The 20,214-nt window shown below is 46.7% G+C and overlaps 1 protein-coding gene across 1 annotated transcript; it reads right to left on the bottom strand.

Moving 5' to 3' along the window:
- Positions 1 to 2,355: 2,355 nt before the first annotated feature.
- TNFAIP3 (TNF alpha induced protein 3) lies at positions 2,356 to 17,563 on the bottom strand. The gene is made up of 9 exons (XM_057738915.1): positions 17,290 to 17,563; positions 13,558 to 13,867; positions 10,069 to 10,259; positions 9,289 to 9,436; positions 8,954 to 9,124; positions 7,957 to 8,137; positions 5,891 to 6,795; positions 5,048 to 5,229; positions 2,356 to 4,325 (listed from the first exon to the last, which is right to left on the bottom strand). Exons 2-9 carry the CDS (start codon positions 13,850 to 13,852, stop codon positions 4,041 to 4,043), a joined length of 2,358 nt encoding a protein of 785 aa, XP_057594898.1. The 5' UTR covers positions 13,853 to 13,867; positions 17,290 to 17,563; the 3' UTR covers positions 2,356 to 4,040.
- Positions 17,564 to 20,214: the final 2,651 nt, after the last annotated feature.

Genomic DNA, 20,214 nt, shown 5'->3' with positions numbered 1-20,214 from the left:
GATTTTGGTATCTGCTGGGGTCCTGGAACCAAATCCCAAGGATACAGAGGGACAACTGCATACATTGAACTCCTGGCCAGAGGCAGGGCACAGACCCGGGAATTCTCAAAACATTTTTGCAGTGTTACTAGAGTCATGAGAACCCTTGGTTAAGAATCATTGTTCTAGAGCAGAGGTTCTTTAAGTGTGGTCTGGAGGCCTCTGGGGGTGCTTAAGACCTGTCAGGGACTCTGTCAAGTCAAAAAATATGTTTATAACAATACCAAGGTGTTATATGCCTTTCTTGACCTTAGTCTCTCAGGAGTGTTGCGGTGGAATTTTCCAGAGGCTCCATGGCATGTAATCGTTCTGGAGGTAATGGGATGTTTGCTAGTGTATTCTGCACTTTGAAGTTTTTTCAGTTTCAGTTTCTAAAATGATAAATATAAATAGATATAACACACATACACAAAAGCTTTCTGGGGTCCTTAATCATTTTTAAGAATGTAAAGGGGTCCTGAGACCAAGCTGAAGTAAAGGCTGTTCCTTCCAAGTCTTACTTTCCAGCCCTCTATGCCTAGGTCGTTTGCCTTTTTGGAAAGTCATCAACTTCTTTGAGACTTTGAAGAAAGCCACTGGCTCCACTTCAGAAACATAATGTACACAACCCCAATAGAAAATTGTACATATGCTTTATAGGGTCCTCAACCCCAAGGTCCATCCACCGCTCCAGATTGGAGATGTGCCCTCGTTGCCCTCCAAACCTGCCCTATTTCCGTCTATGTGCCATTTCTCTGAGTCAGAGGTAATTTGCTAACAAGTCACTTCCTATTTTAGAAATCCTGATGACTTACGGTCACATGCTCATGTTCATCATGCTGATTGAAGGATTGTAATTTTCAGTGCTGGGTGAGAGATGGAGGAAGAATGGAGAAGAAGAGGTTATCTGAGGCTTTGTGATTCCTCTGGGGAAGCACTCGTACAGCTCAGACAGGATGCACTGTGGTGGGTGGGACACGCACAGCATCACCTGTGAACGACTTTTGCCTGATGGAACCAAAATCTAACAAGAAGTCTAGAAAAACACGTGGAATGTCACCAGAAGAAAGCAATCTGCCAAATGCAGAACGTGAGCTATTCTACAGAACAGATGACCTACCTGCCTTAACAAATAGCATGAACACTTAAAAAGGGAGTGTGACAGAATAAAAGAGCCTTAAGAAATATTAGCAATCAAAAGCAACAGGACTCTGTATAGTGGAAAATGTGAGAAATTAGAATACATACTTAGGATTGATAGTATTAAAAATAATTTAGCTGGGTGTAATAATGGTGGTTAGAGAAAAAGAACACATTCTTATTAATTAGAGATGCACAGTGATGTATTTGAGAGTGTGAGGACACAATATCTGAAATTTGCTTTGAAATAATCCAGAAAAAAAAGAGGTGACAGATGAAAGAAATTTGGCCAGATGTTGCTAACTTGAAACTGGATGATGGGTATATGGGGGTCCATGATACTCTTATCTACTTTCTTGTATGTTACAATCTCCCACAGTTAAGTTTACAAATATTATAAATATTTCTTTCAATTCATGATTTGAAAATCTGGCTGATGACCAGAATCTCCTGTGTAGCTTTAAAAAAAAAAAAAAAAAAAAGGTTCCAGGGGCTGCACAGTCCTCCAGCATCGATCTTCTATGGGTACATTTGTAATGGGTGGAAATTTATAATTTCCCAGGACACTGCAGGTGCCACCAGTCCCTGTGGCCATCACAGCCATAGGTCACCTCTTCTAAGATCTGACGCAGAAGGCTTACACTCCTTCCTCCCCTCTGATTTCTTTCCTTCCTGTCTCTCTCTGATCCTCCGTCTTCTCTCTCTGCACTTCAGGAAGGCTGAGGGCAGGAACCTTTAGAGAAGCACAGAGAACAGGCACTGGCAAGTCTTTCCCACTCCCGTCTGGGCCTCCGTGTCTCCCTGTTAAACCAGGTGCCTTACTCTTTAACAGTAAGTTCTCTTAATACCTATGGGTGAGAGATGAACCCCCTGCCCAGGTGTACCTTGAAATAAAGTTGTTTGGGAAGTGTAGTCTTAACATTGGGGGCTTTTTCTTTCATCATTCATAAACAGAAAACATCAAAATTTGTTTTTAAATAATTTACTTTTTAATCTCAACTTTTGTGAAAAGTTACATTTAATTTTAGGAAAACTTGAAGAAAGTCAATAAAGACAATAGTTTTCTATTAGAAACAACTAAATGTGCAAATTTCAAATGTTTTCTACAATAAGTATAAATAATTCCGTTTATTCACATTAAGAACGAAATATTGATATATATAAAATATTAAAATAGCAATTAAAAGAACTAAATGAAAACACTGAAGTTTATTAGACATCTTTAGAAAGACATTATAAAGAGAGACATCAAGGAAAAAGGCTTATGGTGTCTCAAGAGGAAATACATTATGTAGGACAAGTAAAGGCTATGGACTTTCATAGACTGCCACCAAGATTTTCACGTCCTAAGTCCAGAGCAAAAAAAAAAAAAAACAAAATAGCAGCCTTTACCTCTGGGGACAATGTGTTTCCCTTTGCTTTTTTTCCCTAGAACAAGCATGACAGTAACACAAAACACACAGAGAAACTGCAGGCCAAGGACAGAAAGAAATTTCCTCATACTCATGGTTACAAGGTTGTGCTGTCCCAATGCTAAGGTGGTAATGAGGTCACTGCCCCACACCCCAGGACACAGCATTAACACAGCAAACAAAACCATCATCAAAGGCTCCATCTTTCCCCATGACCTTCTCCATCTCATGCCTGCTCCTTCCCAATTGTCTCTTTAAGGAGGTAGGATACACAGAAGCATTTATACACTATGGAGAATGGCTTCTCATTGGAAGGCTGGGAAGTGGTTCTAGCCAAAGTTTCACAAGGAAGCATGAGAGTTTAAAGAACTTGTCATCAATGCAACTCCTTCTTTCCAAAGTGCACGGAAGAGGCCGACTTCCCCGCTTTGGTCAGGAACTTGCTGGGTCTAGAACGTGACTGAAAGCCAGTATGTTATCTCACAAAAACAGTATGGCATTTTCTGCAGAACAGAAGAAACATCTTCACTTAAATAACCTTAAAGTTTGCAATAAAATAAATAAAGTGATTTACAGAGACACGATGGTCTGCTGCTGGAGCTCATACCAGCTGCATCTACGAGCGGTGCCTGCTCCGACACCAACCAGAAAATAGGTTATTATTATGTCAGTCCTCTTACTTAAACTCTAGGGCAGCATCTCAACATAACAAACAAGCATTCCCTCATACACAAGGAGGCATTATATATGTACACATCTGTATGCACACCTCAGTTCAAGCCACCTTTTAGGAGGAAAGACAGTGATGAGTAGAGAAGAGGTACACATCTGCCCACTAAGAGATTCTGAGTTTTGAAAGCTGTATATTGTAAAGAGCAGCTGGTTTGCTTTCATTGCGAATCTGTTCCGTCTCAGCAGCCTCAGCGTCACAGTCTGTGGATGGTTCTGCGCCTGCCGTGTCCATGGGAAAGGAACGAGGCAGGCAGGGAGAAACCGTGAACGCTGACAGTCTGAGTCTGTCCACCTTCCCTGAGCTTCCCGGGCTCCCGGCAGAGGGCCTGCGGGCCCCGAGGCCTCAGCTCCCCATCTCCGAGAAATGCGGACGGAGGGCAGGGGGACTGACTCTGGGTTTCCCAGCCCGCCTGACCGGGTGTCTTTTCCCTTTTCCTGAAAGATGACACAGCAGTCCGAGCACACATTCCGAGTCCAAGAGGTTCCTGGCCTCCTCCTTGGCAGGGGAAGAGGAGGAGCCCCAGGCTGAACCCCACATCACGTGCGGCCAGTCACACACTCTGCTCCGATTCCAGGCCGGTGAGCAAGAGCTTCTTTCCTCCTCCGCTCAGAGACACCCTGGGCCTGCCGTGCAGGGCCGGACCCTCGGGTGGCACCGGGGCGCTGAGAGCACAGCACCACGCTGGCTAAGGCTCCAGACCCCTCCGGGCCGGGCCGGGCCGGGCCCCCTGGGTCGGGTTAGCCGTACATCTGCTTGAACTGAAAGCATTCATTGCAGTAGCCATTGCACTTGGCGTTGCCAAAGTGGTCGCACGCAGGGGCCCGGCAGCGCTGCGTGGGGGGCTCCTCGGGGACGGGCTCGGGCCTCCGGGCGCCGGCGCCCACTCGCTGGCTGAGGTGTTGGCACTCCATGCACAGCTCCTGGCTGCAGCAGGCCAGCACGTTCCTGCAGGTGGCCCGCGAGCACTTGGACCTGGAGGTGCTCTGGGTGGCTCGGGGCAAGTCTCTGCACTGACTTGACCTCTAGGTGGAGAGAGCAGAGAGAACCACTGTCACGTTTCTCAGGGACAACACAGTACCATCTCCTCTGACAGTGTGGGTTCTACAAAGGGCTGGATGTGGTGAAGGGCCTGACTGCGGGGACGCACGGTGGTCTGTGGACTGGAGTCTCCAAGGACCTTTCCTCCCCATCCCATGAAAACAGGCTTGGCCCCAGCGAGGCCCAGGGGAACCACCAACCCTAACAGGAAGGCCAGCAAAGGCTGGCCCAGGTCTCTTCCCTTTGGATTAATACTAAGCTGCTTTCATTTAGACAGATTCCTACCATCCTACAACCAGTAGGAGAAGCATTTATCAATGAATGTTTGCTTTTCTTATACGCCAACAAGTGGAAGTACCTGGGACGTTCTGCCTCTCCCTTCTGTCTCACAATAGAGGATTATTTAAGAATGTCTGCTGGCCACTCAGGTGTCTGTGTTTCTGCTATGGATCCAAGCATTGCCATCTGGTTTTTTGGAGGCTTTAGTGGATTTTATACCATGGGTTTTATTTGCTTCTTAAAATGAATTCTAAAGCAAACTTAGGCCATGAAAATCCATAAGAACTGCTGCGCTTCCAACCCTGGGGGCTAGGCTGATTTTTCCCTTGGTTTTTTCCTGGAACTCAGCAGGGAGGAAAGCCTGCTTAGCACTCGGGCAGGGAGGCTGGGCCCACAGGAGAGGGGTAAGTCCCTCAAGATGTCTCACCAGCTGCTCTTCAGTCCTTTTTGCTTCATGAAATCTCTGATTCTGAGCTTCAATGAAACACTTCTGACAGTATCCTTCAAACACAGTGCTCCCGAGGGCGCCACATTCCCTGCCGAGGCAGGGGACAGCATTCTGGAACCTGGAGGCCGTGGGACTGGCTTTCCCAGAGGAAGTGACAAAGTCTATAAGAAAGTGGAGGCTCATCAGTAACACGTATGGGTCACCAAGCAGACAGACGCTGACACCAGAGAAACAGACAGGTTCCTAACACAGATTAGGCCAGCTGTGCTGTCTATGAGATCAATCTTTCAGAAACTCAGCAAAAAAAACAACAGAAATAATCCTATAATGAAAACATCTTTGACTTTACAAATCTCTCCCTTTGGAACATGCCGCACTGGTTGGTCACAGTAACAGAACAAGCAAAGCCCTTAAGTACCCGTCCTTCTTTCAAATTTGAAATTTCTAAAACCACAAATGTGTTCTTACAACGTCAGTGGAGACCGCCCTCTTTCCAGCTACTGCTCTTCAGATTTTGCATTTCCTCTAGTATGGTACAGTTTCAAAAGAAGTCTAGTTTAAACTCTACCTTATAAATGCCACACCGCCTGACCTTATAAAAACAAATTCTCTGAACCCTAGCTACAGGGCTCTGGAAGGTTCGGGAACATGCTATTCTGTGCTTTTGCTTCCATGTGAGCCAGCAGAGCCACTGTGACTGTCCCCCCATGCAAGCCACGCGCTACCCCACTGCCCAGAGAAGCTCCCTTCTTGACGTTCAGGGGCAAACTGCCTTCTACACAGGGTTTTGAAACGGGTGAGGAAACCCATCATCTCACTTACGTTTGTTTTCTCTGTACTCGATGAAACACAGTGTGCAAAAGCCTTTGTTCTCTGGAGTCCCAAAGTACATGCAGCCAGCTTTCCTGCACTTGCTCGTCCCCGACCTGTCCCCTGGAGTCCGTGCGGCTGGGGAGCGGCGGCCGGAGGGAGCCTCGGGCCCGGCTCTGCGGCAGGCGTGCGGGGAGAGGCTCTGCGCGAGCTGCGAGGGGTCAGACTTGGAGCGCTGGTGGCAGGACAGGGGGCCGCTGGAGCTGAGGTTCGGACTGGGCTCGGCCGTAGTCCTTTTAAAGCAAGCGCTGCAGATCCCGTTAAATGTCCTGGTGACGTTCTGGAGGCAGGCTTGGCACTTGCCGGGATCGAGATGCTGCGTGGGGTCCGAGGGGTGGCCCGCGGGAAGCTGCCGGGCGTTGTGGCATCGCTCGCAGAAGCCGTTATGCTGCACGTTGAGGGTGAAGGGACAGCCGGGGCTCCGGCACTTCATGGCCGTGGTCTCGCTGAATAGGAAAAGGCTGGGTGCCGTCGGAGGGGCGGAGTGGGGGCCCCCGGAGGGCTCCTCGGGGCTCCAGGGCTCCCCCCGGGAGGCCCCGCGCACCAGGCCGGGGAGCGCCTCAGGGCACGGCTTAGAGCTGGGCTTCGGGGCTTTGGTCTGGTTCTTTTGCCGCCTCTCCGAGCACTCATGGCACAAAGGCTGGGTGTTTACGGACATGAAGAAAGGGCAGTTGGGCGTCTCACATTTGATGTCCATGAGAGAAAGCTGGGGGATGGAAGGTTCCAAAGGATTCTGGGCATGCGTGTCTCTCCGCCCGCGCTCACTGTTTTCCTGCCACTTCTTGTACTCGTGCTGCACAAGTTCAAAGTAATCCTCTACCAGGTTTATTTCTTTGGGTAAGTTAGCCTCATCCAGCCTAGAGACCAGAAGGAAAAACATGAGACTACATATTTTGAGACTACAGACACACACCCACACACCCACACACAATTTTATGTCATTAACTCATACAGCAAACTTTTAAAATGTGGATTGTGGCAATAACTTTATAACCACCCACTGAAATGCAGCCTCTGATAAAGAGTTTGCACCTCTAACGTAACACAGTCCAATACCGCTGAGAAGATGTCATTATTTCGAGACTCACTCTTATTTAATTTTGGTCCACCCCAAATCACAGATAATTCTAAAAAAAAGGGCTACTCGGGCTGCTTCTTCTCTTCATTACTCTCTCCCTCTTTGAAAAAGTCACTTTTACTTTCTAACTTCTCAGAGATCAAATTTCTAGTGAAATATTATTCAGGGTACTCATCTGGGACAAGCCTACTTTATAGTACAAACTATGTTGGAACGTCGCATTCTGTATTTTGCTTTATTATTTTATTAATTTTAAACGTGCACCTGGTCCCTGTTAGCGGTAACTGCCACAAGCAGTAACTAGGAGGTGGACACACCCACAGGCGCTACACACTGATTCTGACTCTCTGTAATGTGTTCATCTCCACTTTGAGAAACCGATTCTCTTAGGTCTTCTCGGTCTTGTGCGTTTCAAGTTCTAGGAAATAGGCATCTCTTTATCATCAAGCCAGTGTTGACAATTTCGATACCTGTACAACCTGCGCTCTGGGTCTCTCCTCCCCGCTCCATGCGGCCAAGTCACGTGGCTGCCACATAAACACATTCTACAGCCTAGTATGCATCTGATGTGTCTGCCTTACCCAGAAGCCAGGAGAATGAAGCTTTTGTTTCTAAGAATTTTTGCTTGTTAGTCTAGCACTAGGGCAACTAAAAAAAAACCAAACAAACTATCCTTGATGTGAATGCACTTTCTGAAGCCACAGTGGTGACTCGCAGCACTGAGATGCGCAGGAAAATGATTATGGACAAATTACCTGTTTCCATTTGAAACCCAAGTTACCAGTTAGTGCTGCCTGAAGTGACCGTCTCTGACTCACACACAAGCCCCTACATTTGTTTCACATTGGAGGAAACCGGCTTCAAATAACTTTACTGCTGGTCTTTGGGGTAGCAGCAGCTTCAAGATGACAAAGGACAGAGCGGAAAACAAACTGCTTACTTTGCAGCATTAATTAGATGGGTGGTGCCGTGGTCCCAGCCTTGAACAGGGATTTCTATCACCATCAAGTACTCTTTCAGGAGCTTTTCCTTCATCTCATTTTCAGGATCTGTCAAAAAGTGGACTTTTAGGTCTTCGAATCTGCCTCGCTCTCTGTTAACAAGTGGCACAGCTCGGATTTCTGGGGGAAAAAAATAGCACATGAGCAAAATACGATTCTACTAAAGGAGGTTATGTGTGACGCCGTATGTATCACAACTACATTTTGAAAATGCAGAAAGGATACAACTACAGAGTGGAAAAGTATTATCTAGCCACAAAATCAAATGGGGAAACAAACTGTGCTAAGCTCTAATAAAAAAGCACACGGTTTCCAGGAAGCTCACAGAATGTTCAGCAGCCTGGAGGCAGCAGGTCTGATTGGTTAAATCCCATCCTTCAGAATCAGATTGGCCTGAGTTTGAATCCTGACTGTGCCACCATCCAGCTCTGTGACCTTAGGTAAGTTATTTAACTTCTCTGAGCTTCAAGTGCCTCAGCTAAACAAGAAGGCTATAGCAGCCACAGGGATGCTGTGACGATGAAATGAAATAAAATAATATACCTAAAGTATTTATAAAGTGCCCTGTTAGTTCCACATTAAGCTATTACAATGACAGCTAACCTGCCAGCCATTTACCTGCCCCAGGCCAGGCACTGTCTTATGGGCTAATTAAGAAATGGTGGCAGCAAGATACATTATCTCCCACTTGCCACTACCATGCTGAAAGTACTTCCCAAACTATTCACAAAAAGGTGGGGGGGGGGACATTATGATTACTGCTATTGCATGACTGTTGCTAAACAAATGACAGAACACTGTATTTAAATAAAACTAGTATACTTAAATGAGACTTTCAATAAGGAGCAAGAGAGCAAACCCCGACGTTCAGTAGGAATGGGGTGTACCAGTATCTACCAACAATTACAAATGTGAAAAGATGCTCAGTTTTCTCACCAGGTCCACTGTCCTTCATGGTCACCAGGGGTACAAAGTGTTGGCTGTCGTAGCCGAGAACGATGGGGTATCTGTAGCATTCCTGGGCAGGCCAATGGAGAGGCAAGTAAATACCGCCCACCTTCAAAGGAGCAAAATTGGAACCTGATTCCAAACTTCTCAGCATTTTGTCTGTTGAAGAAAAGAGAAAGAAAAGATAAGGCCCTCCGTGACTCTCATCAGATTCCACTTAACTATGGTCGCCTGCAACTTTGGTAGCATGGGTTTTCTTAAGATGTAAAGCATTAAAGCTGAAAAGCACTTAAATACTGATAAGCCATCAGCAGGCATCTCACCTGAAATGACAATGATAGGTCTTCTGAGGATGTTGCAAAGGACAAATATGTGTATTTCTTCCAGTGAATTATACTGAAGTCCACTGCGGGCCACTGGTGTGTCCGTGGATGCCATTTTGACGAGGTTGTCCCATTCATCAGTCCAATTCTAAGGGGAGAGAAAAGAAATGATTGAATGTGCTCTGCCCTGAAAAACAATTCTGGCTTCACTCTATAATTATTCACTTGTATCACTCAGCTTCCTTTTACCCTTTCTTGAAAACATCACTCGAATGATCACCCCTTTTCCCCCATTTTGGTTTTCTTCCTTTACTTTTTTCCACGACAGGCAAACTCAGAAGTATGGGAGGATGGGGACAGCACCAGCTTTCAAAAAAATCCCTGATGAGGCGTAACGTCAAAGGTCCTCATCCAAATGTGCACAAAAATCCCAACCTGTGACTGAAAGTGGGGAGGCACCTGCCTGCATTTGATTGGCTGGCCCAGTAAAGCATGTGAAGGGCAATCAAACTGAAAAACAACTAGAACACCACAGGGAAGCCAAGGTCATCCTCAAATGACTCCCTAGCTGGGAAGCTGCTGCCCTGGAGCCTCCCAGTAGTGACAAGAGCCTCAGGTTCATCCCGCAGGAGGTTTCTGGTGTTTTCCATTGACTCTGCTTTGCCAAGCTCATGTGACCCGGCAAATCATATGCTCCTTGAGAGCAGGGACTGGCCGAAGGTACTGTTTTCCCACCACCGAGCTCTGTCAATAGATGCTTGCTGAAGAACCGCAACATACCCGAGTATCATAGCAAAGCCCCGTTTCCACGAATTCCTGAGACTTAAGGGACTCCAGCTGCCAGCGGAATTTGAAGTTGCGTGTGTCTGTCTCCTTGAGGGTGCTGAAGAGCGCCTTCCTCAGGACCAAGTCTGTGTCCTGAACACCCCACATGTACTGGGAAGCAGCATGCATGAGGCAGTTTCCGTCACCTGACGACAGAAGGGAAGCAAATTCAAGCAATCTGCATTTAAGGCCTCCCAGAGGTTTCCAGAATAAACTAGCCTTACTGCTACCATGGGGGGTGGCGGAGGTGGGACCTAATAGTGCTTGTGGGACACGCCAATGTTTCAATGTTTTAGTCGAAGGGCCAACTGCTAACATTTCACAAGGTGATTACAGCTTTAACCATTAAAAAAAAAATTCCTTTAACTCTTATTTTTAATGAATTATACTAACAGAGCCAAGAAACCAGGGTCTGAGAGTCAGGGCACCTTGGTTCCAGCCTGGCTCTGCCCTAACTAGTTTAGGTGACCTTGGGGGGACATTCCTTAACCTCTGAGTATTTTTCCTCTTTGTGAAATGAGGACATTGGATTATGATCTCTTAAGTCCATTCCTTTCTAACATGCCTTGATATTCTGGCTAAATACTGGCTGGCACTATTGCTCTCTGACTCTGAGAGAGAACACCCAGGGTAACATGCTCAAACCAGGAAGCTGGTCTGGCTGCATTTACTAGACAGGGACAGTCTGGCCATGACTCAGTGGTAAATGACTTGACCATCCCACCGCAGCCTTTGGGGCCTGGGAGTTTCCTCTCCAGGTTTGTAAAATGGATTGAGAAGACAATTACCTACTGCCTTCCCACTCCCACTCCCCAGAAAAGCCTGGTGAGAACCTGCTTGTTAGTAATTAGAGTCCTTTTTCAGAGTTAAAGAGTGCCTAGAAGTCTATATCCAAAACTAAGTCAGTGTTTAGGGCTGGCACTTGAAGCATTTTGAGCCTTTTGACAAAAAGATAGGTCTAATTTTATTCTATCACTTTATTTTATAGGTTAAAATCCACAGTTCACGAGATGGCATTTTTTTCCAACCTCCAAAGAATAAACATTTTGGAGGAGTGTTTAACATCTAAAAAGTTAACTCCTTTGTCTCTTTTGGGAAGTGCGTAATTGTTTTTATAAAAAGTTTAATCCTGTTCTTACATTGTCCTATGGGGCAATAAAGCTATTTGAAATTTTACCCAGTCTTAATTATAGTCAACTGTAAACAACAACAAACAACCCTTAAAAATATATCTGCAGCCAGTATCCGTTCAATTTACACATTTAGGAAAACTAGCTAAATAAACATTCAAACAAATGCGCCAAAAAGATCGCTCAAGCCTTGTGTCTTGGCAGAAGTGTGGCAACAACTGCATTCTGTTGAAATTTCCCCTTTGCAAAATCTAGAGCAAAGATAAGGCTTTTTTTCTTCTTCTTGTGCTTACTTTCAGTTCTTTATTGAGATGCACCAGCATAAAATTCCCTAAGTAACATCTGGAATTCCCCAGTGCTAAGTTATTTGACTAGCAATTGAGCAACAGCTATTGTACTTTTTGTTCTGGTGTGTAGACATTTAAACTGCGAAGTGCACCCTGGACTTTCCAAGTGGGTGTGGTCAGGGTGAGCTGGAATAGGGCTACTCATTATACAAGTGAAATCGCTGCAGCCAATAGACGTTGGAATTTTTCACATGAAGTTTCAATTTTATGCCACCTACTCCCTTCCTCATTCACCACAGTCTCATATCCTCAAATGCAAACTTGTGAATCACCCCCTCCCCAAGTAGACCACTGGCTTTGTACAGCCCTCCTATAGGGGGAAGGCTTAAGAAAACAGGTGCTAATAAAAACCAGAGAGGAAAAGTCATTTGTTTTCCTCCTTCCCCTAAATACCTTTTCTTCCTTTTCCAGAATTTTAAGGAATTTTCTTACAAGTGGGGAAATAAAAGGATTCTGAGCCTAAAAATCCCTACTTCTCAGAAAATATCAAAATGCACTGGTTTTTGTAGTTTTGTTGGTAGCATGAATCCTTCATTTAAATAACATATCTCTGCAAAACAAGAATTTACTTCTTATATTCCATTTTTTCCCTTAAGGAACGAGAGCAAGTTAAATCTAAAATCTCAGTCAGTTCAGTTCATGATAATATGGTTTTTCTCTTTCTACCACATTTCTAATTTGGCAGAATCTCTTCTTTCCAACTCTCCCAAAGTTGACTCCACCTCTTTTTGTAACAAAATGGGAGAGAGTTAAAACCACAAACTGTCAGGAATATAAACCCCTTGATGATGACTTAACATAATTACCTACTTCTAAGCATCACTTGATTTAATGCCAAGAACAATGTAAACACTACATAGCCCCAGTTTTCCTTCTATGTTTCTAAGAATCTATGCTTCAAAAATAAAGGCAAAATGTTGAGGGGATGCTAACCCCCAGAACCAAAGCAAAAAAAACATGTCCCTCAATCGTGCCAAGTTACCCACGTCAAAAATGGCCAAAGTGAATATACCAAGTCATTTAATTAAGTTGATGTTCTTATCATCTCATTGTCAACAGGATGTATTAATTTTGCCCTCTGATGTATTATTCTGATCGGGATGGTTTTGGATTGTCACTGATCTAAGGACAGGAGATTCCTGGCCTTACCTAGACTACAAGCAACGTACTTGCTTTTTGTAATAATTAGCGGAATTTTGTATCTGCCTAGAACAGTATGCTTGAATGTTTCTGTGATGCGCATACCCTTGCTCAAAGGAAATAAATAAAAAGCAATACAGTAAAGCTTAGAACAGGAAACACCTACTAGTCGTAAACAGCCATTGGGCAGACAGTCACAGACAGCAAGAAATGCAGTGCAGTACTAGGAATCCCTAAAAAGAATGAAGTAGACGTCTAAAACCTGCGCTAAAACTCTCAAGTATCCTTCTACTTCATGTCACGGCACCATCGGCAACAGAACGCAGGTAAGGGATGCGCCGAAAACAGCCACTGGTTAAAATGCCATCAATTCAAAAAGTGTAAGGCCACCCGCACAAGCAATTTCTAATGACAGTGGGAAACACTACCAGTTTTCACACCATGCTTCCCTTTTGAACTTCAAGCCTTTTGATATTTCCATTACTGGCTAGGGAAGGGTACTTCACAGATGATTAAACAGTTGCAAGAACTAGATACAGAATTCATACATACATACCATACACACATACTTCATGGGCACACGGTGTCTAGAAATGCATTCTCAAAGTCTCCGTGCGCCCTGCTCTCTAACATACACCAGAAAATATCCTTAATTAAAATATTCACAAGACAAGCTTGCTTTCAGCACGCACCCCTTCTAGAGTCTCTATACTAAGGTACCTACAGCCTTAAGAGATTCGATTTGGGGCTGGTGCTATTACCTTCTAATAAATGGGGACGCAGGCTGGTGGGAACCATCCAAGCCCCCAGACAAAAGCACATCTTACCATTTGTTTTCAGGGCCACGAGCTTCCTGACTTCACGACACCAGTTGAGTTTCTTCTGGCTTTCCAGGGAGGCCTGGAGGTTTCTGTCAATGAGAGCGTTGTGGATGATCTCCCGAAACTGGGGACAAAACTGGCAAGTTCTGAACATTTCCAGTGTGTGTCGGTGCATGGATTTAAAATGGTGAATGATTCCATTGGTAGGTTTAAAAATATCTTCTGGCGTCCTCTCTCTTATCTTCACAGCTTTCCGCATGTTGCTCAAATACAAAGCCAGAGGTAGGAGTTGCTCAGCCATGGTGCTCTCCAACACCTGAAGAGGAGGGAAAGAAAACCCCGTGCCGTTAGCCTGGCTTTGATATGACTCCTATATACCTGCCTGCAGGAAACCCCAGTGCTTGATCTTGTCATTACCCTAAGCGGTAGGCAAAAGATCTTAGTCACCTCTGCTCCCAGGATACTAGCTGGCCCCAAAGATGAACTCACACTGGACTGTTTTAAGTTACATCACTTTTAAAGATTAGTCTAAACAAGAGAAGGAAGGCGGGGAGTGGGCAACGAGGAGGAGGGGAATAACCCATGTTTTCAGTAACGTTCGTCAGGGAGCCAAGCCTGTCTGTCAGCAGCAGGTACGGTGCCTCGTAACCCACCGAAACTCCCACTGCATCCTGATGCCGCTCGGGGGCAGCCGCGGGATTTCAGGCGCCCTGAATGCCAGGTACAGGTACAAAGTGCCCCTGACAGGCCTGACTCTTTACCTGAGAGCACCGCCAAGCAATCCTTGCTCTTAGGCAAAGTCTTGATTCATCTCTTTCAAGCACTCCTTCCCTAGACTGGAACGACGACACATATTTTGTGAAAAATCCTGCAATTTTATGCTGCCACCTAGGCTGCTCATTGGAGTGTTCTCTTTAGTCCTCAAAAGAAATATTTGTAAAGCGTTTGCTTGTGAAATGAATTATAATATATAAAGAGTTAAACTAAATGTTTTATAACCAACCAAAAGCCTGCTCCCAGCAAGATGCTTCACAATTTTAAGAGCAGTCAGTGGTCTTTCAGAACCTCTCCACTGAACTTTTATAACATCAGAATAAGAAATATAATAATAAGAAGAAGAAGAATAGAATAATAAATTCTATACTTCCAAGAGCAGATACTGGAAGCATAGAAACACATTCTATATAATTATAGAATTAACTGTATTATTTCAACTCAACTGCCAACCAAATTTTCTCATTGTCCTCCAGGTATCAACACTCAGATGGACTTCCCACCCTGTCTTCACCCTGAAATCTTCAAGCACAATCAACTGGTGGAAAGATATAGAAGTCTGGAAGCAGACAAGGAAAGAAGTTTCAGTCCTGGGGGGCCACTCGACAAATGAAAGAGGAGAAGGACAAATCCCAACATCTCCAACCCAGGCCAACAGCATGGAATGATGGAATGACATAACATGGACAGCGTGGAATGATGGAATGACATAATGTGGCATCTTTACAGAGCAGAGCTTTGTGGAGAGGCAGCTCACATTCACTGGCCCTTAGTAGGCTGCCTTGCCATCCACCTTAATTTCCAAGATGAAGACAAAGACAGTTTTAGAGCATGAAGAGAGCCCCTAGAGAGCCCCTAGGAAGTTTCACTGCGATTGTTAATCACACTCCTGTATCACACTCTTCGCCAGGGCAAGCCTCTAGCTAAGAAAGAAGTTAAACCAATGTAAGAGGGAGAAAAAACCTAGATTACAGGAAAGCCAGTCCTGGGTGGATCTCAGCTCTCTTAAAGGCATTGATAAAATGGTTTAAATTCTCATGGCCTACTCCAGGGAGAGAGGTGGACTAGGTGACTCTGAGGTTGCTTCTGAGGAGTCTTCTGGTAGTAGATTTAGATCAGGATTCCTAATCTGATAGCTGGATGATGCCTAGAAGAAGTCATTCTCTGGGTCAAATGGTAATCTCTCTTTTGATGTCAGACAGTCCTTGCAGGTGGATTTGGACAAAACCATGGCAGGACCACAGACACAAAGAAGGGACAAAAATATTACACACTTCCCCTTGGTGGCATGGCAAAAGCCTCTTTCACGATGTCATTCATTTGTCCAGTCATCACTTAACAAGTACTGCCTGACCACATACTTCTACTACCTGACCATCAGCTTGATGCTGAGGCTGAAGATCAAAGGCAGTCTTATTCTCTGGCTTGAAATCACATGACCATCTTAGTCTCTAGCTATGACAACTGCAGTACTGGTCCTGCTCAGGTAGGCCCCACACCATCCAGGGGCAGGGCTTTGCTGAGAAGCCCAGTTGTCCAACCCGCGCCCCTCGCTAATCTCATAACACCACACCTGTGGTTGCCGTGCCTGCTGCTCTCACTGGAAACAGACAGGCAAGAGGGAGATGTGAAATAAGCTAGGTGTAGCCTCTTTTTCCTTTTCTGACTCTTCTATTATTTCCTTCTGCACCTAATATCTTTCAGCAAAGTTCTCCAATAGTGACAGGTCGAACTGTAGGCAAGACATGCAAATGTCAATATCTGATAGCCCTTGTCACCTCATTCATAGGTTCAGCCCTGCACGGCCTGCACACCTGCCTCCTTAAAAGAAATCAAAACCCACTGCCTGAGTGCCCAGGCCTTGGACTTCTCCACACTTAAGATTAAAGAATAATCTGATGCATGACAAAGAATTTCTGAGTTTTGATTGCAATGTCCTTATATGCAAAGACATACTATATCACTCAACATTTCTTTCATGCTTCTGTTACCTCATTGGTTTTTTTATCAATATCGACTTTTTAGAAAGTACCCCTCCAAAAAATTCAAAAATTGTACAAAGAATTGAAAATAAAAATAAAGAAGCACCTTAGACCATGAGAATGAAGCAATAACTGGCTGCTTAATAATCTGGGGCCTAAGGGCTGTGGTCCAGAGGACCCTTAAACAGTGGTTCTCCCAAAAGGCTGCCCTGAGATACTTGACCAGAGCGGCTTTCCAAGGAAAGAAGATCAGAGGCAGGGAGAACTGAAAACAAAGCGGTCTCAACAGGAGCTGAGCTCCTTCCTTACTTAATACCACGGCTTTCCTGAAAGGCCAGGTGGCAGGATGTGGGACGACCCCGGCTGACAAAGACAGTCTGACTTGGGGGGTAGGGGCCTGCAGATGCTCTAAACTGCAGACCCCAAAGGCAGGCCGACAGCTCACTGCTACATGCATACTTCCCTGCCACTGCTGAACTCTGTCTGCAAGCCGTCCGCGGAAAGGTGAGCTGACCGGGCCCCCACCCCGCCACCCCGGTTTTGCTGCACATCCCACTCCTTTGGGCTGGTGCTGCACAATCTGGAAAGAGGCCACAGAGGTTCTGCAAGGTCTACGTGGCCATAAGCATGCAGCGCTTGATTCCAAAAAAGACAAGCCGAAGAGCAAAGCACCAATGACCACCCCTGACCAAGCGGCTCCGGGGGCGACTCTCTACCCTAGGCAACTGCCGTTCCAAGTTCTCTGCATTATCTGCAAGGAACAGCTGGCTGGATCCTTGAATCCCAGCTGTCGCCCCAACATCTGGCGTGGTCACCTCAACTCTCAGCAGTTCAGAACCTCCAGTGGGTACAAACAGCCCATAAACGCCCCTCTGGAACCGCTGCAAACCCAAGGGCCAGCCCGCGGGTCGCTGCCAAATTCGCACCCAGAGCCCTTGCCCGGGGGAGCCCGCGGCAGACGGCACAGCGACGAGGGTCTTACCTCTCTGGGCCGCGCGATCCTCTCCAGAAATCCCAAGTCCACGTCAGGACAGGCGTGCGCCGCAGGCTGGGGTCACGGTCGGGGTCGGGGCCAGGTGGAGGCGGCGCCCCATGGACGCCCTGCTCGGGGCTAGTTCGCGGGCCGGGCCGGCCGGGGGTGTGGATCTCGCCCGCCGCTGCCGCAGTTCTCCAGGCGGCCGCTCTCGCCGCTCCGCCCCCGCGGCCTCCTAGCTCGTTGCACTTGGCCGCCGCGAAGGCTGCAGACTGCCAGTTCTCTTTTTTCCCTTTCTGTTTTACCGCCCGCGGACAGCCGGGGATTTCCACCCAGGGACTTTCCAGTCACGTGACGCGGGCAGGGCTTCGGAGCGGGTGGTCTCCTGCCACTAGGCGGCGCAGCAGGCGCGGGAGGCCAGACGCGCTCAGCCCCGCCCCGCCCCGCCCCGCCTCGCCTCGCCCCGCCCCGCCCCGCCAGACTCCCGAGAAACTCCTGCGCCCCGCCCCGGGGTGTCCCCGCGTGAGTCACCTGGCATTTCGGAAGCCGGGCTCAACGTCACATCCATGTGGAAATCGCAGTGATGGGAACTGGAAGTGAAATAGGGTTCTTTTTCTCAGCCGTTTTTCTGCAGAAAATCATCAAGTGTGGAGAACGAGAAGGGAAATCGTAAAGAAAGAAAACCCTAAAAACCACCCTGGCGCCAGGGACCACAGGTCTCCGCTAGGTTTGCAGAGCTTGGGCTGCGCACGTGATGAGCTAGGAGGGGAGCACCCAGCTCTGGGACCCCGGGGGGATTTCGAGAAAAAGATGCAGTCACAGCCCTTGGTCCCCACCCGCTGCATTCCTGCCAGTCCCGGACCCCAGGCTGGTGGGATGCTGCTTCGAGGTGACGTCAGACCTCCTAGCCCTGCGGTCTTGAAATTCACAGGGACAAAACCAGTCTTAGTTAAAATTAGGAATCAGAACCACTACCAACCCTGTCCCTCACTTGATTGATTTCCCGTCTCCATTTCTGCTTACCAAGGGCCCGGGTGGCATCACATTCAGGTAGCATTTCCGTTTAGAAATCACTTCTAGTCCCTTACTGTCCTTGCGACGTCCCCCTAAGATCTTATTAGGAGTCTTTTTAGAAGTCTTGGTAATAGTTCACCCCAAGATGCCAATAATGATACTTACAATACTCATTACCCTCCCCCCCAACACACACACCCTCCCTCCCCCGGCACCCCCCCCCCCCCCCGCCCCCTATTAAATAGCATGGTAAGGGCACTGTCTTCACCTAGAGGGTGTCCCGTGGAAATAGGTGTCAGCCACCTTGGCTATGCAGGAACATGAGTTGTGGAGAGGGGGCACTAGGTCCTTTTACTGCCTTGGTGTCCTCCTCAGCTTGGCTCACTTTCTAGAATGACTAAACTAGAATCAGACTGAAGTATTCTGTACCGCTGTCCCCTTGTAGACTTAGGTATACTTCTCAGGCCATATACCTCAAGTTTTGAATTATAAACATGCACTCCTCTCTCCAGTAAGAACCTGCAGAGACTGGGGTGGAGGCTGTGTGGAGGGTGGCACCCTTCTAGTGGCCTTGCAAGGGACTTTAATTTCTGCGATAGACCCTATCAAGATGAACTTAGAAGAGAGAGTCAGTGGTAACCAAGGTTCCAGGGCAGGTGCTGGTCATTTGAAATCATTGGCTGGAGTTTTTTCCAACTCCAAACCTCCTGGTACTTGTCCTCCTCGCATTCATAGATTTTCAGCTGCCAACACTCAAACAATGGATAGTCAAGCTAGTAATGTAATATAACCATAAGAATGGTGCTGCTGCTGCTGCTTATCAGGTCCTTAGTATGTGCCGGGCTGTAGGCTAAGTATTTGCAGTGCATTCTGCCATTTAAGCCTCACAACCCCACTTTGCAATTGAAGTTTAAGAAGCTTAAGCCATTTGCCCAAAGTCTACACAATCAGTGGTAGAGCCGTGACTGGCACTGGGCCTGCCTTACTCCAAAGCCCACACTGTTAGGTCCTAACTATTAATAATCACTGAGAAGAGATCCTACAAAATTTAAAGTCTCAGGGCCTCTGTTTGTACCCTGGTCCCAGCCTCATGCACTTACAGCGGTCACTTAGCCAAACATAGACCCTGGGCAGGGGCAGAATGTGGTCTTGGGAGCCAGGCAGGCCTTGGGTTCATCCTCAGGAAACTTTCTGAGCTAGTGGAGATGATAAAAGATGATGAATGTATAAACATCCTCAGTCCTCAGACCACTTTCCCCTGTGCTCCTTTGGAAACGGAAGTTGCCTGCTCTCGTGCATCATGGTCTGCCTCTGGCCCCTCAACTACTCCTGTAGCTTCCATTGCCCCTTTTCTGGTTTAGAGCTGCTCCCTGGCTTCGTGAGTTAGGAATGTAACAGTAGGAGCAACAAGCCTGAAAGACCACACTCATATCTGTCACTTCCAGTTGTCCTGGAATCGCTGCTCTGCCACCTTGCCTGCCAGGATTTGTGACAAGGTAATGGAGTCAGAGGCAGGAGTGGTCTGTCTGTAACCCTCGCTTTCGCTCTACCCCCATGTCCAGAATTCTACCACTGGAATGCTGGGCTCTGTGAGGATGCATTCTTAGCCCTGCCCTTCTCTAGTTTTTACTGTTCTTTCCGCCTTCTAAATCAGAGCTCTGGCTGTGCACATTTCCCTTTCTAATATGTAACAACATGGGCAAGACCAATAAGAATTTTCTTGGTAAATCAGAAAGAAAGAGCGGAAGAGGAAGGGAAAGTATAGAAGGAGAAACTCCTTATGGGAAAGGAGATATAAAATCTGGGGAAATCTGTGGAATGAATTGAAACCAAAGAGATAAAAAAGCCTTGCAAGGGACTTTAATTTCTACGATAGACCTTATCAAGATGAACAGAACTCTGCAAAGAGAAAGGAATATT

The sequence above is a fragment of the Hippopotamus amphibius genome, chromosome 6 (assembly GCF_030028045.1).
Source record: "Hippopotamus amphibius kiboko isolate mHipAmp2 chromosome 6, mHipAmp2.hap2, whole genome shotgun sequence".
NCBI lineage: Eukaryota > Metazoa > Chordata > Mammalia > Artiodactyla > Hippopotamidae > Hippopotamus > Hippopotamus amphibius.
This window is presented reverse-complemented; position numbering and strand designations above follow the sequence as displayed.

Coding starts and splice junctions, on each gene's coding strand:
- TNFAIP3 (XM_057738915.1), bottom strand. CDS start 13,852: ATGGCTGAGCAACTCCTACCTCTGGCTTTGTATTTGAGCAACATGCGG. Junction 8,138..8,953: donor CATGAAGGACAGTGGACCTG/GTGAGAAAACTG, acceptor TTTTTCCCCCAG/AAATCCGAGCTGTGCCACTT. Junction 5,230..5,890: donor CGAGTACAGAGAAAACAAAC/GTAAGTGAGATG, acceptor ACTTTCTTATAG/ACTTTGTCACTTCCTCTGGG.